At 41.8% G+C, this 26,181-nt stretch overlaps 2 protein-coding genes across 13 annotated transcripts in view; both read right to left on the reverse strand.

Annotated features, from left to right (window-relative positions):
* Positions 1-75: 75 nt before the first annotated feature.
* LOC110514539 (SKI family transcriptional corepressor 1 homolog-B-like) lies at positions 76-9,179 on the reverse strand. 11 transcript variants are annotated; one of them, XM_036964188.1, is made up of 9 exons: positions 8,781-9,179; positions 5,907-7,653; positions 4,962-5,049; positions 4,774-4,872; positions 4,469-4,537; positions 3,353-3,427; positions 2,835-2,898; positions 2,088-2,153; positions 76-1,736 (listed from the first exon to the last, which is right to left on the reverse strand). In XM_036964188.1, the coding sequence occupies exons 2-9, from the start codon at positions 7,641-7,643 to the stop codon at positions 1,730-1,732; spliced, it is 2,205 nt and encodes a 734-aa protein (XP_036820083.1). In that variant the 5' UTR covers positions 7,644-7,653; positions 8,781-9,179; the 3' UTR covers positions 76-1,729. The 11 variants fall into 11 exon arrangements, with proteins under 11 accessions (XP_036820083.1, XP_036820082.1, XP_036820078.1 ...); XM_036964187.1 differs by having other exon boundaries at positions 76-1,739; positions 8,781-9,178; XM_036964183.1 differs by having other exon boundaries at positions 2,835-2,909; positions 8,781-9,178.
* Positions 9,180-19,283: 10,104 nt separating this feature from the next.
* Positions 19,284-26,181, reverse strand: part of LOC110526787 (dual specificity mitogen-activated protein kinase kinase 5) — a 122,419-nt gene continuing 115,521 nt past the window's right edge. For both annotated transcript variants that reach the window (XM_036963468.1, XM_036963467.1), the window contains exon 22: positions 19,284-21,495. In XM_036963468.1, the coding sequence (XP_036819363.1) occupies positions 21,388-21,495 (108 nt within the window). In that variant the 3' untranslated portion in view covers positions 19,284-21,387. The remainder of the gene's footprint in view (positions 21,496-26,181) is intronic.

Below are 26,181 nucleotides of genomic sequence, written 5' to 3' on the forward strand. Positions count from 1 at the left end.
AGGTTGTTATTCCTTAAAGGTTCCAGCAGGTGTCAGTATCGTTCCTATTAAGATACATTCAGGAGACAAGGCAAAAAGAGGATTCACTTTTTAATCGTATTTTACATTAATTTCTGATATAATACATACATGAGTCTTATTGGCCCTTAATGGGGACACAACAACACTTTTTAAAGGTCATATATATATCGTGGAAAAAAATAACCAACTGGCTTGGAATTGATTTAAAAAAAGATTGGTTACAGAAATCAACTGCACAACATGGAATTCAGTCACAAATGGCCGTTTCAAGTCTCTTTACGTGGCGTCTTGGTTTCCTTTAATCTCATCCCCACTCATAACTCTTGCCACGCACAAAGGATTGACATGACAAAATAAAGCCTACAAGACATCATTAAATACACAACAAATAGGTTTGGTTTCTGTGCCTGTGGTTTATTTAATGTATGGTAGGGTTCTGACGATGATTCAAACCCTTTATTAAGTACAACAGAAGCTGGGTGTGTCTTGTAACCGAATGCTCAAATCATACGGAAGAAATATACCTTTTATAATGAATATACTGTACATGGTATCTATGTATGATTAAAAACAATCATAGTTGAGACTGAATGAACATTCTATACACTGTAAAAGACTAATCTGTTGTGTGACATTTTAGGCAAACGGAACCTTTTTAATTAGTTCAAGGTTGAAAGGTCATTGGTTACTTCGAAATAAGTGCTAGAATAAATGTTGGCGCCATTAGAACAGCGTTTCCCTTTCCTGGTCCCGGTGACCCAAAGCGGTGTTTTTGTCCTAACACTCACACACTTGAGTCAACTAATCAACAATTCATCATCAAGCCTTTGATTTGAATCAGGTGTGTTAGGGCTAGGACAAAAACCTAGAAAGGTGCATCATCTGTGGATCCCCCTGGTTCAGCATTTGGGAAACGCTGCATTAGAACGAAGTGTATTCTATACATTAGATGCCTAACAGAGTTTACTTTATTTCTTAGTACAGCGAGGTCCAGATCAGTAGTAATGTGGCCGATTTTTTAAAGTGCTTTACATCAATAATATACATTGTTTAATGTTTCAGATGGACAGAACAGATTAACGACTAACTTAAAACACAAATAAATATATGTAAAAACACATACATAATGTGGTAAAACAACCCAAGAATGCTAGGATTTGTGTTACTTATGAAATATCACATTATACAACTCATTGCACATCTCCACATATATATATATATATACATATATATTTATATATATATATACACACGGGATATATGAAGAGCAATGGATTATGATCATGATTCAAAGGGACTTGGTGAGTCCATATCAAGAGCTCTTTACAACTTGATAACTGTCTATAAATACAACACATACAATGGACCAGTCGTTTGGTGTTGGTGTATCTTCAAGAGTTCTTTTCAATGGAAGGTCTTGTTCTCCTGACCTCCATAGCCACTTCTTCCGCGTTAAATAAATAGCGCTGGAGTGTGTACACAAGTTGTGAATCCTTGGATGACTGGTGAGGGAGGGCAAAGGTAAAGAAGTTACGGAGAGACTGTGACTACTTGAGGTGGGTGTCTCTCTTTTTGGCTGCAGTGAGCTGTACTGGAGTCAGGGGGGGGTCTTGTGGTCTATTATGGAGGCAGCAGAGGGGGTTTGAAAGTACAGGCTCCAGTACAGTGGCGAGGGGTCAGCATCTTGCAGGAGAAATGGTGCAGGGCGTCATGAGCTTCTAGGGAGAAAGGGGATGTGTCACTTCAAACACTGGGCAGATGAAATGTCTTTGTTATTTTTCTATCCACACTGTGTTCTCTAGTCGTTCTTTCCTCTAAGTTCAGTCTACACGTCACAGTAGTTCTGCTCAATATCAAATGTGCTAGGAATTAGCATATCATAAGGACACACATGCTAGCGAAGAATAAAAAGTAGCACTTGCATAGGTACGGTTGTAATTTGACAAATACTACTAGTCATAATCAAAGTCCATTAGAAGGCCATGCTCTTGCCCAGCTAGCCATTGAATTAATTCACAAATGGACTGAAACTGGATACATGTTCTGTTTTTGGCCATATAAATTACCTTTTAGCTTCTGTTGTATTGCATAACGCGCCTTTCTTTCTTGATCCAACTCGCTGCACAACGTGTCTAAGCAAACAACACATAAATAATAAGAAAAGAAAACGCAATAATTGAGCTACAAAGCGGTGGTTTTTAAACTGTGAAATGGATGACTGTAATGTATGTTGTTCACCCTCGGGTATTTTGAGTGACCTCTTAGTGTAGTTGAAGTGTGTATTTACACTACCGCGGTCCAGTAACTCTAGAACGAGTCTATCCGTGAAAGGGCGGCATCAGCTGTTGTCGTCTACTGTATGTAACTGATACCACGATACGTAATGGTTTGCCTTTTACATTTTCCAGCGCGTGATTTAGGAGAAAATAACATTTACAAACCAAACACAGCGAAATCAATCTCTCTATGGTTTGATATTATTGCAGTGCATTCGACAATTTCCAGTCAAATTGCGAAAAATGTTGACTGTTTGACAGGAATGATAAGCTATTATTTGTAGATTGTGGACACGCAGCCTAATTCTATAATGACCGAATTTATGCAAGTGTCACTTTCCCCTCTTCATTCTTGTGTGGTACAAGGAAGCAACAAAGTCAATATGACCGTTCTTGTACACGCACGTTTTCATACTTTAGAACATAAACGCTATAACGATTTGGGTCATTTCATTCAATTTAAGTCGGGACATATTATTTAATTTATTAAAACACTGACCATTTAGCATATTCCGATCATTTTTCCTGGAGACTCACCTCGGACAATATGAAGTTGTTGGACCATCTCTTCTCTGTAGGACAGTTCCCTCTTCATTTGGTCCTGAAAATTATCTGCATAGTGAGCAAGCAGACGGCTACTATTAAACACAGTGCGCAAGTCCAAATAATAGAATTTAAGCCTAATGGGTTCTCAGCATTATGACATGTGACTACATTAAAATAAAGACGTCGATGCGTGGGGAAACAGGAGCAGCTCTCGCTTTTGAAGCGAAACAATCATTTACTTCCATTTCAGCACCATGCCGCTGTCCACTAATGTTTGCTTCGTTGTAGTCAATATGTTCGCTGTATGTCTCTTTATGTTTAAACTCATTCTGAAACAGGCCAAGATGGTGGAAACGTGAATAACTCTTAAAAAATAAAGTTAGATTTTTTATTTTTTTTACTTTAAGAGATTAAGAGATCGAGTTGCGCCTGTTTCCCCTCATGTAAATATTTCAGCTGCACCTCGACTCTGTGTATGTTTTAAGCAGTAGGACAATAAAGCGTCCTACCTTTTAAACTTTGAAATTCGCGTTCCAACTTTTTTCTGAGCTCCACTTGTTCGACAAGCTGTTTCTGAAGTTCCTCTGCAAACCGAAGCGGTCATCACCATTATCATAATCGTCGTTGTAAAAAGGCAATAGACAAAGCAGTAAATTCCAAATGTGGCTTTCAACATACTAACCCTATATATTGCAGACCTATCTTAGCCTGTTCAACAATTAAAGCATTTGATGTTGATTACAGGCCTTTATAGGCCTAATACAATACAGGCCTATGGGTAAAAACAACCACAATGTTTCCCTTGGTTTATTTCCCTATAGTATCGTAATAACTATTATCAGAAGGCCTATGGTTGGAACGCTAACAGTCGTTTAGCCTCACTGTGTCTCCAAGCATGGTATTGCTAAATAATTAGCTCCATCGCCTCGGGGTTAGAGGCTCGAGCGCCGCAGCTTAACGGCTGGGCTCGTTAAAATATTAATAGTGTAAAAACGATTTCGTGTTACAATAAGTAGAACAATTCCGTTTCTCATAATTTAACATTAGAGGAGGTTAACGAATGGAAAACAATTCAAACGTGACCGTGCAAACTTGTGTTAAGCTGTAGGCATAACAATTTTTTTATAAAGCGATTAAAAAAAATAGATTATTAGACAGATCATAATAGGTATTATGTTGTTAGTGCAGTACCTAGATATGGAAGGGGAAACCTCAGTCTAGCATATTAGACTGGTGATTCCACACGTCGTAGCCTACACAAGACCAACATGGAACATGGTTCTCATGTTCCATAAAAAGGCTTATAATTAACAACACGAGGGTTTTTTCGAATGTTGAAATAGTAGGCTTTGAGGAAGTAGAGATACATATAGAGCCGCGTTCACACGTGTTCGTTATGTTTAAAATATAACTCTGTTAATTCAATGCTAAATATGATTTAAAAAAAAATAATATTCCCAGAACCGAAAATTTGCCTATTGTGTTTAGTGATTTCCACCTTGCTTTGTTCAATTTAAGATGAGATCTAATGACTTGACACGAGGCTAGGCTAGGCCTACTTGTTTGCACGAGGCTAATCAATATAAACAAATGTCAATGATCATTGATAAAAATCAAATGATTACCTTTAGCCATGTTTTCGATATCTTTTTCGTGGATCCTACTGACGTCATGCTGACGTAATGCCCCATCGCCTGCGAGAGAAATATTAAAGATGGCATCAGCTCATTAATTAATCTAATTTACTCAATTTTCTGTTATAAATGATCATATTTGGAACAGTAAAAAGTGAGAAACCTTTGGCTAACAATTTCGTTACATAAAATATAATACAATATTACCATGGTAGGCCTACTAAACTTTTACACACTTACACACTTACACACACACACACACACACACACACACACAGAGAGAGAGAGAGACTCACATGGTGGGCTTTCCTTTGCTTGGTCCTGATAGGCTCTCTGTGGAACGTCCTCTCTTGTAGGAGAACGTTGTTTGTGTGGGTCGGAAACATGGAGTACACCTGATAAAGACAGACAGTAATAAGCGACGTGCCTATTTGCATACAGAAACTATACCATGAATATGTACTATGCAAGATAATAGGCCTACCGTTCGATTGCAATGGGCTGCTATGTTTTGATCCAAACGTAGATGGACCGTTCAAAGGCATGTGTCCATCCTTTTCATGTGTGTACACCTGCAAAATTAACCAAAGCCATTATAGTCAATACAACTGCAATTATCTATAATTCTCTTAATTTCACAAGCAATTCTTTGAACGGATATACCCACGTGACACGTCTCCAATTTATAATTATAGGGTAGTAATTGAATTGTTGTCCACCTTTCTAAATTGCAGTTTGACTGACATTAGGACGAGGCCGGCGCAGGCCTAACCTTTTCCCAGCACACTACAAGGCTCGCAGTAAACACTCCAAACAGAACCACTTCAATTATCTTTAGAACAAAAGACAAGACACAGACCTAGGCTCCCACTCAGCGACCTTATTAAAACAAGCCTACTCCATTCTCAATCTCTTTAATATTGGGACGATGGTCTTTTTTGTAAATGTCATTGCCAAAATGTATTTTAACAAAAGATAATTTCCATATTTGTTCCAACCTGCCAATGTATGTCTAAACAGGCTCAGCCTTCTGTAATGTCAGGGTTTTCAACAGCACAATAAAATCCCTTGCGAGAAGGCCTGGATATAGTTAATATAAGTGGGTTTTTTTTTCTTCATTTGACCAAAATATGAAAAATCCCTTGCAAAAACGCGTTGAAAACATCACATTAGCCTACTGTTTAGGCTTCAAACTGTTAAAAGCTGCCAGCCATATCAACATCCTTTAAGGCATAGGCCTATGGCCATTGGAACATTAAACATAGCATGATGACCATACTTTATGCCCATGCACTTACGAGACCAAACATCACCCATTTTCATATGGGATCCAAATAAGTCTCCGTGGATTGATGCCTAAATGAATTTACAAACATGTGCGTAAATATATTGAACATCAAAGCACTCATATGGACCTTGGCACACTTACTTCGTACACCGGTGTATCATGGCGCTCTGACACCTGTCCACCCTGCCTCTCGTCATCAGAGGACCCGGAGTGGGGATCTTCCGGTTGTGGTCCTGGACTTGTCCCCAGCTCTCGACTATCTTCAGGCCCGGAATGGGCTGAGTTGAGGGGCGGGGGACTCTGACGGTCCTCCACTGACAGTTGGACTGACTCTTCATCCTCGTGTGCCCTGTTTGACTCCACGTCAACGTCTGGGTCGTCCACGCTATCCACATCCGGGGACATAGACCTATAGCTAGAACTTTCACTCACGAAATCTGGCGATAGGTAACCAGAGCGCACACCGCTGTACGTGTCCCTGTTGCCGTATAGCTTTGCAATGCTTTCGGCGTCTTTCACCACAGGTCTGAACGCAGAGATGTAATTTATCTTCCGTGGAGTTGTGGGGAGTCCTTCCGTCGACCGGGCCTCATCCCCGGATTTATCCTCGTCGTTCCGGGTGGATTGTGAGCTGGAGCACCGTTCGCTGTCTTGAAAGCTATCCTTAGGTGTGTTTGCGCACCGGTCACTTTGATCCGATAACTCGAGATCACTCTGTCTGACACTTAAGAGCTCTGTGGGTGGTTTGGGTGGTGACTGTTGATACGGTGGCATCGGCAGGCCACCTGCTGTTGGCCAAAACATCGGGAAAGAGGGATAGATACTGTCCTTTGCTCCTGGCCAAAAGACACCCGAAACGTTGGTTTTATTTGTCTCTCCCACTGCGTCGTCCTTCTTTTGACACAGTCCAAACGCAGGGAATCCATACGGGTGGGGGAAGAGCGGTGGCTGGATCTTTTGAAGCATCCCAAAGCTCTTACTGGGCACAGGGATAACCGGGTAGTTCCGGACGCCATTTGACAGACTGATGTTAGGCCTACCTCGGTCTTCGTCACAGCGCAACGTTTTATGGGGTACCTCGGGGGAACTTCTTTGGGTTGGGTTACTGGTGGAATGTGACTTCAAAGGAGAGGACATGGATGACCCACTCATAGGTAGCGTCCTCTTACGACTTCCCCCGTTGAACATCGCTTTAACATCCTCCCACGCGTGGGCAACATCATCCGACGAGCTTTTGTCTGTTAGTTTGAGATGGCGCCTCCACGAATTGAAGTTTGCTGCATCTGGCTGCGTATACTTGGACTCGGGAGTGCGATGGGAGTGGAATATGAATTTATTCGGGGAAAAATACATGTTACAATATGTGCATTTAATGCACTTGGCCCTCGAGCTGTTATACCTGGCAGGTATGAAGCTACCTCTGCTTCCCCACGCGCATTCATGAGAGACATCAAAAGCGAAATTTTCCGGTAGCTTTGGTGGGTTGTGAGCACCGAGGAATGATTTACATAGCCTCTCCGCCTCCCGCTTGGTGATCATACCGCAGCGCCTCGAGGAAATTGGCATGGCGCCAGCGCGCCTCAGTATCTCGAGCTGGACGGGCGTGCACTGGACGCAGGTGATTCCAAGAGCAACGCGTCGGTTATGGATTTCGTTGTAACTGTAGTTCTTTAGCAATGTGTTGGATATCTGCGCCAAGCAAAGTCTTTCCTGGCCATCTATGACCAAAGACACGATGTGCACTCCATACAACGCGGTCTCGCTGACTTGGTTAGGCTTCAGGGAGATGGGGCTGGAGAAGGGCTGAACATCCTGCTTGGAGCTGGGGGAAGAGCTGGAGTCTCGTCCCGCTGGTTGTTGATTGGGTATCGACTCCATTCCTGGAAGTCTGAAAAAAATATATATAATTTTAGGGTAGCCTATTGCACTACCATATAGGCCTACAGTTGGCATAACGCCTGTCAAAAAATGCACTAGCCCTAAATTGTTTGCAATTCATTCCAAATCAACAAATAAATAAATAAAGTCCATGAAATAGCTTTGTAATTAATCTTACCAAAAGGCCTACGCACGCACATTTCGTGCAATATTAATAATAACATGGTCAAGGTCTTAAAAGTAACGCAGAAGATCAGTGTTATTATATACTAATAACTATGCATTATTATTATTATTATTACTACATACTTAGTGTTATTATAGAACAATCCAAAACATTTTCAACCCAGCATTATTCACAAAAGTCAAGGATTCGTTTTTGGTGACCCAGTTCTAAATAAATAGATAAATAATAGCCTAATAAATAAAATAGGTCTACATAATTTAATATAAACGTTAAATTTTATACGAGCATGTTTAGTATAGGCATATTAATATTAAGTGTCTAAACCATCCAAATTTGATTTTTTTTGTAGGACTATGCCAACTAAGGCTATCCATGATCAGTTAGTTGTTTATTGACGGGACCTTTTCCTGTCGTCTTTAAATCGGCTCAGAGGCGAGGGTGATTACTTAAGAACTGCATAAGATCCTTACACGCAAAAGAGCAGAAGGAAAATACACTCTGAGCTGCGCCAATGCGCTTACCAGAGAGGAAAAGAACAGCTAAGCTGCTTTCTTGGTAATTACACGGGTTAAATTGTACGTATTTGATCTGTTAATAAAAGACTAGCCATATATATAATTAAAACATCGCATGCGTGTCTCCCTAGATTAACGTTAGTACAACGGCTTATAGGCCTACAATAAAATCTTAAAATCGACTTTTACAAAAGGCAAATATTTCCCTCACATTTAGCATCTCACATCCGTCCCATGTTTTTTTTTGTTTTGCGCAACGGTTGTAAATATATATTCTATAAGTCTTCCGAAAATAATATATTAATTGGAAAATAAATTAAAGGTAACACTTACGAAAAACATGTAAAATATGAAGCTGTTGTGACTGGTGATGAGATATTAACATTTCAATAGAAAATACACAAGACAACGAATTGAAAAGAGTAAGATCCTTACCTTTCTTTCTGGAAAAGAGCACAGCACTCCTAGGCTTAGGAAACAACTTTTCATCAAAAAGTTGAACAAAAATCACCGACACAAGCAGAGGTCTAGTCCGAGATTAAATATACTGTTGCTGGACCAAGCGTTCAGACTAGCCAAATATCTCTCTCTCTCTCTCTCTGTAGTGTTTCTGTCTCTGTTTCAGTACAGTGAACGGACTTCCATCCTCTTCGACTCTCACCGGCTGAGTGGCGCACGAGAGAGTGACCGCATGGCAGTCCTCGAGCCTTCGCCACTCCTCAAGACAGCAGTCGACGCTCCTCACTGAAGAAGTGACCGCTAAACTAATGGATGGCAAGGCACACCCACTTAGCGTTCCTTCTCTTTAACTATATTATCTCCTGGACAATGAAGGAACAACAGCCACTAGGCTGTTACTTGATCCATTTAAACTTTACTCAGTGGATCTTTCATAGAAGTGGGGGGAAAAAATCATTAAGAGAAAGATAGATGGATATATATTGCATTAACATGGTGTGCTAAGTAGTAAGGTGCATTTGATAGATTGACACTATCTTGACACAATTAATGACCAACGATATTTTAATAATAGACAAATAATTATAATTTGATGGGTGCATTTATTTGCCCTATTTCACACATGTAGGTACAAGTGTGTATTATACCCATATGCTAATTGGAAATGTTTTTATGATTTGTGTATTTTTGCATATCACAACTCTTCATCGGAGAGTAACTGCCCCGACCAAATGCCAATGAAGGCCTATAGACTATTTCCAGTATTAACAAACGAGCAAATTTAGGACAAAACTGAATATGAAATCGAAGGCAACAAAATGGCTGAATGTATCATTTATCAAGTTACACGACCATCTGTTTTGCTTCTCGTGGACACGCAAATCAATTCCAGCCCTTCTGGTAAAGACGCCATGAATTTTAAGGCTCGCGTGCTTTTGTTCGAATGTCAAACAATTGGACACGTTTTAAATCACATACTGTGCATTCTTAGATTCTGCATTGAAAATGGACCGAATCCTAGATGAGCGGATAACTTGCCTCGGGCGGGACTGTCATATGCTGCTGCACACCCTCCCCTCTCCCCCCTCTCTCTCTCTCAATACCCACCACCCACGAACCAAACTGTCAGTAAATGAAGGAAATTTGTTGAGCACACAGGACACGGTGCGAGCAGATTGCGTCTACAAACAGAGTGATATATTAGAGCAATAGGCTGAGGTTAGTGTTGAAACCCAATACTGTAAGACCATATTAACTATTCATAACCTGATCAATGCCCCTCAGTTAACCCCGGTAAGCCTTGTGCTGAGGTATCAATAGCTTGCCGGGGCATAAAGTTCAAGGAACGGCATGCAAACTTTTATTTTTAAAATAAAATTTAAACTATTTGCACGCGTAGGCCTAAATACACGGGTTGAACAACATTTGGGTCAGTCTGAATGACAGAGGTTTACGTTTTGTTTGAATTGTTGTATTTTAAAAATACGTTTTTCCAATTAGTTTTTTTATTGGTTAAGGACTTACTAAAATTACCATTTGTTTGTTATTTTAAAATGCACATGTAGCCTGAATGCCTATAGCCTATATTCCTAACATCGTCTGTCCTAAATGGACACTGATTAAAATGTAATTAATCAAACTGTCCGGGCCAAAATGTGAACAATTACCACAATCAAATAGGAGTTAATAACGTCCACAAACGCCCTCCAGCCAACTATTGCTAAGCAGACACCATTCAAGTAGAACATCTATGCCCTTTAAACCTAGCATAAATTAGTCTATACATAATATGTTTCCATTGACAACTAGAATTTACATTATGGATAAGCTAGCTGCATATATAGCTTACCTAGGTCTAGATGAACTGACAAAACAGTTATGCGCCAGATGTTTGGGGATTGTAAAATAGATATCACGACCTTAAACATCTATGGTTTCTTTATTAAAAAACAATGTCAAAAGAAACGATACCTATGTAGGCCTATTAAATAGTCATGCAAAACATTATACTGAGCATATGGGCAATAATTAGTCTCTTCATAAATTTGGCCTATTCAAATGTTATCAATGATTATTATGCTGATGAATATGAAAATGATTTCGAAAGTTGGACTTCGTTTTCCCTGCAATGCACACGCACCCTAGTCCGACAGCGAGAAAGACCGTCAGTTTGGCTCTCTGCAATATTGATAGAAAAGGAAACATAAACCCGATTCGGTCCCGTCGTGTCGTCTTTCACAATCAAAAGGCTTTCCTGCAGCCCAACAATAATTACAATTTTATACTGTAATTATTCCTATGTTTTTAATTATTTAGTCCACCGACTGAATACGCCATTGTCACCGCTTATTCCGGAGAAACGTGAGCTCACGTGGCTCACAACGCTCATTAAAGGCGGGAGTTCAGCGCCGGGATACAGCACGAGAGCAGCGCTTTTAATTAGCGGATTCAGCGGTCATTTTAGGCGAGCCCTTTATTACCGTTGGATACACATCAATGAGATCTTTTTCGAAGAGTAAATTACCTTGAGACTCATTTATATGCATTCAATTGTTTAAACAAACCTACGCTACAATATTAATGCGTTCCGTGTTTAAGTCAGTAGAATTCCTACCTCTGTAGAGGTCAACGTAATGTAATATTTAATACATGGTTAGATTGGATATTGACAGGTGACATTCTTTATTCTATCACTTCAATAACATTAACTTTGGCTACAACATAAGAGTAGGCTACACCAAGTAGCCTGTATTCCAGTTTAGATGCATTATTGGAACGTTTTTTTCTTCATAAACCAATGTGACCAAAATAAACTTAAATCCCAAATTTTGTCACAGCAAATGACAGACATGGTAACAACCTACACTAAAATGATAGTAAATAATGAATTAGGATGTGAGTGACATGCATATATAGACCAGAGCTAGGCTACTATTTGGCTACTATTAGACCAGAGCTAGGCTACTATTAGACCAGAGCTAAGCTACTATTTGTCTACTATTAGACCAGAGCTAGGCTACTATGTGGCTACTATTAGACCAGAGCTAGGATACTATTTGGTTACTATTAGACCAGAGCTAGGCTACTATTTGGCTACTATTAGACCAGAGCTAGGCTACTATTTGGCTACTATTAGACCAGAGCTAGGATACTATTTGCACTCTATCATATATTGAAGTAGCCAACAACAGATAATACACAGAGGAGTAGGGTAAAAGGGGCTTCGTCTATACCGGTATATGAATGAGGGCATTATTAACAAGTAGCATCTCTCTCTACCGCTGTTCAGAGAGTGCCGATAGTCAAATTGGAGGTGAGATATCTTCAGAGTGGTGCTACTCCATCTATGTTTTTGGTGCTAACCCGAAAAGGGACCACACACACGTATATTTGACAACTTGGTTAAATGTAACATGAATTAATCTGAATAAACTATAATTCCATTAAAGTGATCAATATATATATATATATATGCCGATGAATTAGAGGTCGCTGCTAAACCATGACCACAATGTAGCCTACGAAATAGGTATAGGCCTACACTTCGTAAAATTGAGAAATTACGCTAGGCAACATATGGCAATCTAAGCGTTGATCAATGTTATATTTGGATTTACATAGGCTGGTCCAATTTACACTCTGCTAAGCTTGGAGTGAATCAGAATAAAAACACACATAGGCTCATAGTCTATTAATGCAGACGAGACATAGGTTCCAGTTTACTTACTGATACTACAGTTCTTACTGTAGATACATAGGCTCATAGTCTTTTAATGCAAACGAGCCATAGGTTCCAGTTTACTTACTGATACTACAGTTCTTACTGTAGATACATAGGCTCATAGTCTATTAATGCAAACGAGACATAGGTTCCAGTTTACTTACTGATACTACAGTTCTTACTGACACTAGTTAAATGTCTTGTGATTGTCTATGAACATACACTGAACGAACTCTTATTTCAATCAAATCTACTTCTAGAGGCATTAAAAAAATAATTAATAAAAGTAGGCTATATTAAACATTTCATTCAAGGTAAATCAGTCCTTTAGGTAAAAAAAAAAAGCCTTCATGGCTTTAAAGCAAGTTCCAAGTGGAAAAGATTGTCACATAAATCAAATGTGCCTAATTCAGGAGAAGTTTAATAACAGAACCGATCGAGAGCGAATGTTCTATAATTAACAGTTGTATCAGCACCCTATAAAACCGTGACCCCTATACATTCCATTTTAGAAGCCAATCAATCCGCTTCTTACATATTGATCTCCTTGTGCTGATAGGCTACACTTAAATGGGCTCCCCGAGTCCTTTTGGTTTCAAGTGAAAAGAGCATTTCGATTACACTTTTTATTGGGAAAAGATTGCTCCAAGAGGAACGCGTTGACTCGAAAATTAAACGGTGACATTTTAATTACTGGACATTGATAAAGGGTTCTGGGTAATGGCGGAGCACAGCGCCGACGCCTATTGTCTGACCTGATGTGCTAATCAACTTGGACTGCTCTGTAAAAAGGTCACCCGGCGATACAATAAGGGCGCGTGCCTCGGTGGCAAATGGGAATATTAAGGCCCGGGATTGAGTAAAATGGAGACGCATCTCCAAACAAAACCCGGTCAATATCCCAACGGGGATGTTGATGGTAAAACGAGATTGAGCATCCACGTTTTCATCAGACAATAGGTCACATTTAACATCGCTATACATCATTTTTTACTTTTTCTATTTAGTACACAATTTGCATGGTATCAAATGTTCATTTCGAAGACTTTGTATCAATTTCCAAACAAGCCTTAAAAAAAAAGGTAGGCTGTTTATCAAATTGATTATCTGCATGGGCGCATTTGAATTCACACAAAATGGATAATCATCGGAGCAGAGAGAGGGAGTGGATAGAGTCACTTGAGACCTCATCAGTTGTGACCAACTCTACTAACAATCTATTACTGCACCGACATCCCACTTTTATGCTGCGAAAAAAACAAACATGATTGGGTTGGATACTTACAGTACATAGTCTACTTACTTACTTGTGCCTTTGTGGTGGAGGGGCTTGAGTTCCTTAAAGACCCTGAGAGCTATCCTGGGGGGTGATGAGGGGGCCCTGGTAACAAGATGGTTGGTTGGATGTGGTTCTTTCTAATGATCCCATCATGTACTAACTAGACCATGGGTTCTCAAACTTTTTTGGCTTCTTGACCCACCAATGACATTGTCTTTCGTGACCCAGGCGCAAAAATATACAGCCTAAAAAATATAATTTTGGCAGTGAAGAGAATTGCAAATTTCCTGCAATTCTACCCATTTAGCCATGGGCGCTGAAAAAAAATGTTGCAGTTTTAAAGCCACATTTTTTGGGGGCAATTCTATACATTTCGCCATGGAGCTGAGAGAACATTTAGAAGTTACACTAATATCCTGCAATTCTATACATTTTGACATGGCTAATGCTGTGTTCTTATGCTCAAACATTATAACAAAATCAATGGCGATTGTCTAGCTTTTATTTTGTTTATTGTAAAGGCCATAGGCTATAATTTAAAATATATAGTCCATGACCTTTTCTGCATACTTTCTAGTTGGTTTTAGTGGTTTAAATTTATACTTAGAAGAATGTTTTATCACAAAAATATATTTGTGGAATGCACAAAAAAAATGTCATTACGCAACCCACCTGGACCCCTGCCTCGACCCAAAGTGGGTCCTGACCCACAGTTTGGGAACCACTGAGCTAGATTGTAATTATTGACAATATGCGAACACTTTCTTGTGGACTTATGTTGTAATGGGCATGAAGATGATGAAGTTTATAAGTGGCTAGCTAACAGCTAGCTTGAGTCTCCACACACCTGGTTTCCCTGGTCGAACGTGGTTTAACGTCTCAAGAACAATACCCCTTTGCAGGGCAGTGTTCCTAATATTCTTAGTACAACAGGTGCAGCCCAAAACCAGCAGAGGGATGGCAAAACTACTCTGCCAACGTTCTGTCTTTGCAGGCAAAGACGCCCTCACTTCAGGTTGTGCTCAACCGCTTTACATTAATTGGCATTTTCACCCAAGGGCATCTGTCTCAACCTGGTGCAACAACAAAAAACTGTCCCTTAGTAGTCTTGAAATGCCCAGGGTTAAAAATCTGACTCAGAGGGGAAAATACATCAACTTTTGTTTTATCCTGGAGTCACCCTGAGATGTGAACTCCTTCTGTGGTTTAGATTTACAGAAAAATAATAAGAAAAAAAAATCTAGCATTTCTAACTAAAAACCCAAACTGAAATACAGACAACATTAAAAGGACTATATAATAAGGTCATCTTACAAAGAAAACACAACTAAATTGTTATTATCAAAATTTAACCACTTTAATCCATGTCTCATTCATCAATTAATCCAGTTCACGAACCAATTCAAAAGGCATCCAATTTGCTACAGCTAGTTTTGACATAGAATACTTTTCATGGTCATGGGTGACTGTGTACAGGTTATATTTTAAAACGCTCATGGTTATTGCAACAACAATGGGCAATCTTTCAGTGAAGAGAGAATACATTATTGGTCGTAGAAATACAAGGACATTTAAGATTTTTGTTATTGCTGATGCGGTTACAATATTGCACTTTCTTCCCCTGATCAAATGAATGAATGGTGATTTACATATCACACTGCACAACAACACATTAAACCATTTCAACTGGCATAATTTAGACTGTGTGTTCTCAGAAGGCCACTTAAATCACATTACGGCAAAGTCTGAGACAACTGTCTGAAAGGTTGTCACTACAGCGTCGAACAGAGTCTCTGCATACCAGATAGCTTTAAAAACAATCTGGGTCCGTATGTGTCAAGCGTCTCAGAGTAGGAGTGCTGATCTGGGATCAGGTCCCCCTCCAGTCCATGTAATCTCACCGTTGGGATCTAAAAGGCAAAACGGGTTCTAAAATCAGCACTCCTTTTCTGAGACGCTTAATACAGAACCCATCCATTAAAGCACTGGAGAGTGCTGCCAAACCTCTCATTGATGGGAATCATTTGGAGAACCAAGTGAAGCAAATGTTTCCAGTGTACCATGTAAAATAAAACAGGAGTAAAAGCTGATTGTGCTGAACTGTGAATGACTCCTTTAACTGATTTCTCTTTAAATATAACCCCCCCCCCCCCCCCACCACACACACACACACACAACTGGTCCAGGTTTCTCTATTGAAATATTCATTAAGAAAATGCAATACCGTCTGCACCAAGCAACCTAGGCATTAAAGTGGAACTGACAGCATTTTAGCAACATGAAATCTTAAAGTCCTGTTTATTTATATTCACCCCCAGGAACAATGACACATTTTTTATATATATATATTTTTTTACATTTTCTGACAAGTGAGCACTTAGATATGGTCCTTTTCACATTTGTATAGAATGTTTAGGAATGACGTAGAGTAAAAATTCTATAGTATAGAGTGGGAAAGCATCTGTGTGTTTGGACAATGAGTAGACACTGCAGTAAATAAAACCTATTAAAAACATCTGTCTTGTCCAGGACCTGGGAGTCCACACAGACTGGGTGCGCCAATCAGAGCTACAGTGGGCCTTTATGCAAATAAGCAATTTGTCACAGGGCCCTGCCGTCATTTACTTTGAACTGGACTGTGTGTTTACAGGCAGGTGCAACAGCGCGACTTTAGCTCATTAGAACACATTCTCCAAAAGCCACAAAATACACCTGAACTTATTTCTGCAAATAAATGTGTGTGAATACCACAGCAGTGTTCTTACATTTGGGAACTTTACAGTCATTGATCAAACAACCATGAAAAGGTGCTCTCTCTACCGTAGTTATGCACAACAAGATCAACAACTAATGCTAGCCAGAGCGAGATGAGCTAAAATCTAATGAGAGAACATTAGATAAACCCCCTCAAATGATTTCAGCTAGTTGGCAGTCATAATTGCACTGATAAACAAAAGGGAATAGTAGCCTGCTCACTGTTCTGCAGCCTGTCTGCCAATGCATGTTTGTCCCAACCCACGTTTTGACAACTGAATGGGAATTTGCCTGCCTGTCCATTTGATTGATGCCAAATATATTTGATTGACAACTAAGGGTGCGTTTGTAAATTGCTTCCCGTGTGTTATTGCACTCTGTATTCATACATTTGGAGCGTTGTCGGATTGTCTGTAAATTCCGCGCGTTTCGCTCTCAGAGCGTTAAGTGCAGTGTGCGCTCTGTCCGCTCTGTCCGAGGAGGAGCGTTGATCCCTGCGTCCCTCAACAGCACCCAAGCCATCTCTGCCTAAAGTTTGCTAACTACTTCGACACAAATGAGAGAACATCTCACTCTGACCATTTTACGCACCCTAGCATAGCTGGTTAGGCTGTTTTCATTTTATCTAGAGAGTTAGTGACTAACTGTGCTGCTGGCAACAATTGAATTACGTTTTTTTCGTTGCGCGTCGTAAATTCATCAGTGGTTCTGCGCCCTGGCGCTCAGATGATAGTGCTCTGAAATCGGAGTGGACAGCCAGAATGAATTTACGAACGCAAGATATATGCTAACTGAATAACAGTCAGCATAGCTAGCTAGCAAAGCGATTCACATTTCTTGCTTGCTAGCTAACCACCTGCATCTCTTAGCTGTAGCCACCAAAAAACCGAGGGGAAAAAGTCGGTCACTCACTCACCCAATGACTCGACATCCTCCCAATACTTCCCAGAAGCTAGCTAGCTAACGTTTGGCTCAGTGTTTTTACCTTGCTAAATAGATACGCTAGCCTATTAGCCACATTATGACTGACTTGTGATCACTGCCCTTGCTAGTTTGAATATATTGACATTCCCAGCTGTTTTTGTCCAAAAATATTGAGTCATTGAAACAAACCAAGCATCCCGAATTGGATGGAGGTAGCAGTGTACCAGGCCAGCTGTGATTTACAACCCGATAGCAATTTTTTGGGACTATATTAATCATGCATTGAACTATATCCATTTATTCTGACAACAATGCCTTACTTTACGTCATGGATGTTCTTGTCAAATATAACCTATTTTTAAAACCTCTGACAAGTTGGTTTTGTAGCATAAACTGGGAATAATATATTTTTTACTGATTTGATTGTCTGTTTCATATCTGCAAAGTAGTTAAAATGCTGTCAGTTTCACGTCAAGGACAATCAAATGAAGTCAACGTGACGGAGTATATTTGAATAATAATATAAATATGGTTATACAGGTGGTGAGTTAATGGAATCCTCAACCATAAATCTGGTGCTCGTCTCCAAATTAACATAAATTACAAATGGAAAGTACTTTAAGACTTTTCTCAAAGTTGTTGGTTGTTGTGACGTTTGTTTGTGTTGCATCATTAACAGGTTTGGAAAAATAGAAGAATAGAACTCCATGGCACTGAGTGGTTGAAGAGTCCCCACAATGTGGCCCGGTATAGGTTAGGATCCCCAAGCAATTCTTCTTCTTCTTCTACTTCTACTACTACTACTACTACTTCTTCTTCTTCTACTTCTTCTTCTTCTACTTCTTCTTCTTCTACTTCTTCTACTTCTTCTTCTACTACTTCTTCTCCTACTCCTACTACTACTGCTGCTGCTGCTGCTGCTGCTACTACTACTACTACTACTACTACTACTACTGCTACTACTACTACTACTACTACTACTACTACTACTACTACTACTACTACTACAGGGCTCTACGCTGACCTTTTTCTTTTTACAAGAAGCACGTGTGCATCTAAATTGACAAATTTAGCAGCACACAAAGAAATTTAAGAGCACAATAAAAAATATTTGACGTAACAAGCTATTTTCTTTGTAGTAACGGTGCAAGCATGACTGTCATGAATCAGCAGCGCTCAGTGTATTCTCCACGGCACTTAGGGGCTGCGGTACAGTGAAGCAATCATTGCAACAATTATCTTGATGATTTTCACACAGCAAAATATTTAGACGCATATGTGAGCAAAATGGCCGCCCTGTATCACTACTACTACTACTGAGGCCATTATACACGACACGACCAAAAGGATGTGGACACCTGCTTGTCGAACATCTCATTCCAAAATCAAGGCCATTAATATGGAGTTCGTCCCCTTTTTGCTGCTATAACAGCCTACACTCTTCTGAGAAGGCTTTCCACTCGATGTTGGAACATTGCTGTGGGGACTTGCTTCCATTCAGCCACAAGAGCATTAGTGAGGTCAGGCAATGACATTGGGCGATTTAGGCCTGGCTCGCAGTCGGTGTTCCAATTTATCCCAAAGGTGTTCGATGAGGTTGAGGTCAGGGCTTTGTGCAGGCCAGTCAAGTTGAAAAAGGAAAGGGCCTTCCCCAAACTGTTGCCACAAAGTTGGAAGCACAGAATCGTCTAGAATGTCATTGTATGCTGTAGCGTTAAGATTTCCCTTCACTGGAACTAAGGGGCATAGCCTGAACCATGAAAAACAGCCCCATACCATTATTCCTCCACCAAACTTTACAGTTGACACTATGCATTGGGGCAGGTAGCGTTCTCCTGGCATCCGCCAAACCCAGATTTGTCTGTCGGACTTCCAGATGGTGAAGTGTGATTCATCACTCCAGAGAACGTGTTTCCACTGCTCCAGAGTCCAATGGCGGCGAGCTTTACACTACACCAGCCGACGCTTGTGTATGGCTGCTTGGCCATGGAAACCAATTTCATGAAGCTCGCGACAAAACAGTTATTGTGCTGACGTTGCTTCCAAAGGCAGTTTAGAACTCGGTAGGGAGTGTTGCAACTGAGGACAGATGATCTTTACACTACGCGCTTCAACACTTGCCGGTCCCATTTTGTGAACTTGTATTGCCTACCACTTTGCCGCTGAGCCGTTGTTGCTCCTAGACGTTTCCACTTCACAATAACAGCACTTACAGTTGACCAGGGCAGCTCTAGCAGGGCAGACATTTTACAAACTGACTTGTTGGAAAGGTGGCATCCTATGACAGTGCCACGTTGAAATTCACTAAGCTCCTCTGTAAGGCCATTTTATTGCCAATGTTTGTCTATGGAGATTGCATGGCTGTGTGCTCAACTTTCTACACCCGTCTGCAACGAGTGTGGCTGAAATAGCCAATTCCACTAATTTGAAGTGGTGTCCACATACTTTCATATATATATAGTGTATCTCGATGAGGTAAAGTAATGTCACAGAAGCGTCATTGTAAAAACATTAGGCACACACATGGGTTACTGCCGTACACACACATGGGTTACTGCCGTACATACCGGCACACACATGGGTTACTGCCGTACATACCGGCACACACATGGGTTACTGCCGTACATACCGACACACACATGGGTTACTGCCGCACACACACATGGGTTACTGCCGTACATACCGACACACACATGGGTTACTGCCGCACACACACGGGTTACTGCCGTACATACACATGGGTTACTGCCGCACACACACATGGGTTACTGCCGCACACACACATGGGTTACTGCCGCACACACACATGGGTTACTGCCGCACACACACATGGGTTACTGCCGCACACACACATGGGTTACTGCCGTACACACACATGGGTTACTGCCGTACACACACATGGGTTACTGCAGTACACACACATGGGTTACTGCCGCACACACATGGGTTACTGCCGTACACACACATGGGTTACTGCCGTACACACACATGGGTTACTGCCGTACATACCGACACACACATGGGTTACTGCCGTACACACACATGGGTTACTGCCGTACACACCGCCACACCTCCACATTCACTAGAAAGCTGCCAACAATAAAGTGTAACAGGTTATCCGAGCGTCATCCTGGAAAATAGCACTTATTTGTTATTGTAAAGCCATTTGGGTTTTCAAGCCCCATCTCATCGTTGATCACTTACTCTGACATTCTGTCTAAAGCCTCTCTGAGTTAGACATAACTAAGTAGGCAAACAGTCACGGAATAAGTCCCACTCACTTGTAAATTCATTGATAAAGCAGCGTCAACACACAGCCAGGTTTGGAGTGTAAGAGTCGCCAGGAGACACCATCAAGACATCAGTCAACATGCCAAGGGCCCAGATAACAAAGTTCCACTTGTAACGAACGTTCAGTTGTAAAGATCCAGTATCCTCTTGGCTTACTGACGTTGGCCGTACAGACGCCCTCTTTACACCATGGACGTCTTCAATACGTTTTAGAAACCGTGTCTTTGATGTTTACTGTCCACTCCTGGGGTTCACGAATGGTGAAAGTCCAGAGAGATTGGGGCATGATATTAGGGCCGGGACCATACCAGTATCGCAATATTGTTTCTATGGCAAAAATGAAAACACAAAGCAGACCAAACTCTTTCAGTCCTTTAAACACCTGCTGTATGTAAAATATTGTGAGCTATAGATAGAAAATAAATACATGTGACTCTGGATGACATCATAAAGATGTTTTGTTTCCAACATCAGGACTGTTTTCCTAATGAAGTTAAAAGCGCTTGGTGTTTTGTTTCTTTGCCACGATATTAACGAGTATAGAGATACTGGTATCATCCTGGCCCTACATGATACCCTTGACCGCTATAACTTGATCTCCTGTGTTTACGGGGTCACATCTGTCCCTGAGCCTGGGCTCTCCTCTCCTCTAGGCAGCGACACACCCACATGGACACCACCTCCGCATTGCCATCATCGTAGAGCAGGATGAAGGCATGGTCCTGCAGACATAGAAGGTAGAGAGATGGAGAGAGATTAATAGTGTCTCAGGTATGGATCCAGTGATTAGAGTATACTGTACATAGGCCACGACCAATGGAACAGCCAATCTCTCAGAACATCTGGAAAAATTACCACATTGGTCAATAAAAACACACTGAACTAAAAATAATCTATTTATTTTCCTCTTAGAAAGGAGATCAGTTCCGATCTCCTTTAGGATTTTTTATTAAAATATTTTCAAGGACAGTTAGAATTTACGAGCAGGAGCGTCCACCAGAGCTGTTCCCAGAGAATTGAATGTTAATTTCTCTACCATAAGCCGCCTCCAAAATCGTTTTTGAAAATTTGGCAGTACGTCCTACCGGCCTCAATCGCAGACCACGTTTATGGCGTCGTGTCGACGAGAGGATTGCTGATGTCAACGTTGTGAACAGTGCCCCATGGTGGGGTTATGGTATGGGGTAGGCATAAGCTACGGACAACGAACACAATTGCATTTTATTGATAACAATTTGAATGCACAGAGATACCGTGACGAGATCCTGAAGCCCATTGTCGTGCCATTCATCTGCCGCCATCACCTCATGTTTCAGCATGATAATGCATGACTCCATTCGCAAGGAACTGTACACAATACCTGGAAGCTGAAAATGACCCAGTTCTTCCATGGCCTGCATACTCACCAGATGTGACACCCATTGAGCATGTTCGGGATGGATTGATGTGTATAACAGTGTGTTCCTGTTCCCACCAATATCCAGCAACTTCGCACAGCCATTGAAGAGGAGTGGGACAACAGTCCACAGGCCACAACCAACAGCCTGATCAACTCTATGTGAAGGAGATGTGTCACGCTGCATGAGGCAAATGGTGTTCACACCAGATACCGACTGGTTTTCTGATCTACACCCCCTAACTTTTTAAGGTATCTGTGAGCAACAGATGTATATCTGTATTCCCAGTCATGTGAAATCCATAGATGAGGGACTAATGAATTTATTTGAATTGACTGATTTCCTTCTATGAATTTTGAAATTGTTGCGTTTATATTTTTGGTCAGTATACATACTTAATAACAAGGAGTGGCTGGAGTCTTTGACCATTTTTATGGCCTTCCTCTGACACCACCAGGTATACAGGTCCTGGATGGCAGGGAGCTTGATCGCAGTGATGTACTGGGCCGTACACACAACCCTCTGTAGTGCCTTGCGGTCAGATGCCAAGCAGATTTGTAAAAAAAAAATGTTTTACCTTTATTTAACTAGGCAAGTCAGTTAAGAACAAATTCTTATTTTCAATGACGGCCTAGGAACAGTGCCTGTTCAGGGGCAGAGCGACCTTGTCAGCTCGGGGGTTTGAACTTGCAACCTTCCGGTTACTAGTCCAACGCTCTAACCACTAGGCTACCCTGTCGCCCCAGATGCCATACCAAGCGGTGATGCAGCCAGTCAAGATGCTCTCAATGGTGCAGCTGTAGAACTTTGAGGATCTGAGGGCCCATGCCAAACATTTCAGAGGGGGAAGAGGCATTGTTGTACCCTCTTCATGACTTCTGGTGTGTGTGGACCATGATCCTTAGCGATGTGGACACCGAGGAACTTGCAGCTCTCGACCCGCACCCCTGCAGCCCCGTCGATGTGGATGGGGGCGTGCTCGGCCACAATCAGCTCCTTTGTCTTGCTGACGTTGAGGGAGAGGTTGTTGTCCTGGCACCACACTGCCAGGGGTCTGACCTCCTCCCTATAGGCTGTCTCATCGTTGTCGTCGATCAGGCCTACCACCGTCGTTCCATTTGCAAACTTAACAATGATGTTGGGAGTCGTGAGAGGCCATACATTCATGGGTGAACAGGGAGTACAGGAGGGGACTAAGCACGCACCCCTGAGGGGCCAACGTGTTGAGGTTCAGGGTGGCACTATGGTGTCACCAGAGAGACACATTCAGTCAGGACAATAACTGCTACACCAAGACTCCAGCACAAGGCTTCCCATAACCAATGCTCAAACCATACAAACACCAAATGCATATAATCCTAACCATATAGAGTCCAACTAGCACTGTGGAGATGGTGACAGAGGTCACATGACGTGTGACACATCAGTGACAAGAGCACCATGCACTGATACAACCTCATCTGGAGAGCCTTGTGTCAGTGATGACCTCCGCCGGTTCATACAGGGGTCAAGGGTGAAAGTGGTGGGGGTTGTCACGGAGACGGGCCAACGGTGACTGACCGCTACATTTATTTGGTGTGTCGAGTAGAGGGACAATTAGATAAACGACCAAAGCCATCGCTCTTTAAATGGACTTGTCACCCCTGGTTTCCCTGACACAGGACCTTCACTAACAGGCACTAACAAACACAGCACAGTGTTAATAAGAGTCCAATCTGGCCTGAGAACAGGGGATATAAGGGACCTTGTGTGGGGGACAATGAATTTAGCCAAATAAAAAAATGAATGGAGGATAGATTACAGAAGGTAACATTGGAACAAGGACTTGATGGTGTTGAGGTGTAATATACAGTAATGTCAGTGTAGTTTGTATAAATACTATATTTCAATATGTTTGGATTCTGTCAGATATTTTACGTTTAAAAGGCAATGTTCTGCAACCTAATCCCAAGTTAGAACCTTAAGACCCGTAAGGACATAACTGGCAGTCCAGTCCAGACGGGGCCGGTCCAGTCCAGACGGGGCCGGTCCAGTCCAGACGGGGCCGGTCCAGTCCAGACGGGGCCGGTCCAGTCCAGACGGGGCCGGTCCAGTCCAGACGGGGCCGGTCCAGTCCAGACGGGGCCGGTCCAGTCCAGACCGGGCCGGTCCAGTCCAGACGGGGCCGGTCCAGTCCAGACCGGGCCGGTCCAGTCCAGACGGGGCCGGTCCAGTCCAGACGGGGCCGGTCCAGTCCTGTGTCCAGTGAGTCTGAGGGACTAGGAGAGCCCCATCAATCCTGGTGTCCTTCTAATGGGCAGCTGGGGTAGACTAAGATAGACTGAGGTTAATTACTCTCATATCAGTGTGTGTGAGAGAGAGAGAGAGAGAGCTGGAGTGGATGCTCTTGGATGCCCCAATGTTCTGGGTACCCATCTCATCAATCATTGCTGTGCCTGTACAGAGAGAGAGAGGGGGGAGATGGAGGGAGTAAAGGGAGGGAGAGATGGGGTCCAGAGTAATGTCTTTAATATCCAGCTCCTGCTCTCTGCTCTCGACCCGAACAGACTGGCCACGTCTGATGGAATCTGACCTGAATGAAGGGGAGGGGCTTGGCTTCTGCCTTTTTAATACCCCATAGACAGATACACACAGACGTACGCACACACACCCAGTTTAAAGACAGACATGGAGAAAACCCACTAACTCGGACAAAGTTATTATTGGAATCCCAGTTGAGATGGTGTCATAATTCGGGCTAAAATTAACACACGCACGCCATGTTTTTTCAAGGCCAGCCAAATCTCCACAATGCGTGGACAATAAAGCTTTTATAAATGTTACACACGCACACACACACACACACACACACACACACACACACACACGACCCGCCATTAATTAAAACACCTGCCACCAGAATTAAGCCGAAAACCAGGAGGACGTTATTAAGAGTCAAATGGAATAAATACTCTTTAGTTAGGTCATTTCAGGTGCTTACAGCTTTACCTTTCCAACGAGCCGCGTGGAGGATAGAGTGAGAAAAAACTCATTTAAAAAGTACCACTACATTAATCACAGTCTCAGCGCATCAAAGTGGGATAATCACCTGAATGGTGAACGTTCAAATAAAACGGCCACAAATCCCCGGGGAAATTCTACCGTACTCTTTAATTGTTTGGAGTTCTTTGATAGGCTTTTTAATCGAAGATTAATTTATGCAATTTTAAATAACTTCTACATATGATTAATAAGCTCGGAAAATTAACCGGAGTCGGAAGCAATTATAACAAGTGGCTGGTCATCACCTCATTACGCGTTGTTGGAGGAACGCGACGCAGTGGAGGAGTGTGTGTGTGAGAAGACGTGTGTGTGTGTGTGTGTGTGAGAGAGAGGGGTGGGGAGGAAGAGACAGAGAGAAAGGTTGAAAAGGTCAGAAGAGTAACTAGGTCTTTGCAGATTTGCATGCTAATCTCCAGCTCCCACAAGGAAACTGACTGGCAGACAAGGGAGGTGTGTGTGTGTGTGTGTATATGACGAGGGCTCCTTGAGGTGGCATTTTACTCCAGTACTTCCACTAAGTGTGTGTGTGTGTGTGTAGGTGTGTGAGAGATGGATTCTATATGAGATGATCCGTTACTCCAGTACATCAGCTTAAAAGAGGGATACGTTACATAGGCCAAACGGCATCCGTAGAGATGGCTAAATACCATATCTACCTAGAGCCTGCGCTGCAAGGGAGCTGGCTACACTAACTTGTACCCTTGTCGTTAATCAACACTGACTTTCTTATCATGATGAGGAAAATGAGACTCAGGGAATATTCTCTGGGCAGCAGTATGATGAGTTGACAAGCCTGGAATAGTTTAAATTCTATGACAGAGAGAGTAAAAACAGCTGCCATTAGGCTTTTACGAATTAGAATTATCAATAAGAAGTTAGCATTATATAAAAGATGTTTGCATGGCTATGTTCAACTGGTAAACACAGACCACTCCCCTAAATCCAGAATTGTCTAAATTCTCCTATTTC

The sequence above is a fragment of the Oncorhynchus mykiss genome, chromosome 26, assembly GCF_013265735.2.
Source record: "Oncorhynchus mykiss isolate Arlee chromosome 26, USDA_OmykA_1.1, whole genome shotgun sequence".
Lineage (NCBI taxonomy): Eukaryota > Metazoa > Chordata > Actinopteri > Salmoniformes > Salmonidae > Oncorhynchus > Oncorhynchus mykiss.

Excerpts from the sequence above, each read along its gene's own strand:
- LOC110514539 (XM_036964182.1), bottom strand. The coding sequence starts at position 7,643 with ATGGAGTCGATACCCAATCAACAACCAGCGGGACGAGACTCCAGCTCT. Across the intron at positions 4,873-4,961 it reads CAGCCCATTGCAATCGAACG|GTGTACTCCATGTTTCCGAC; the intron begins GTAGGCCTATTA and ends TGTCTTTATCAG. Across the intron at positions 4,538-4,773 it reads AGCAAAGGAAAGCCCACCAT|GCGATGGGGCATTACGTCAG; the intron begins GTGAGTCTCTCT and ends TTTCTCTCGCAG.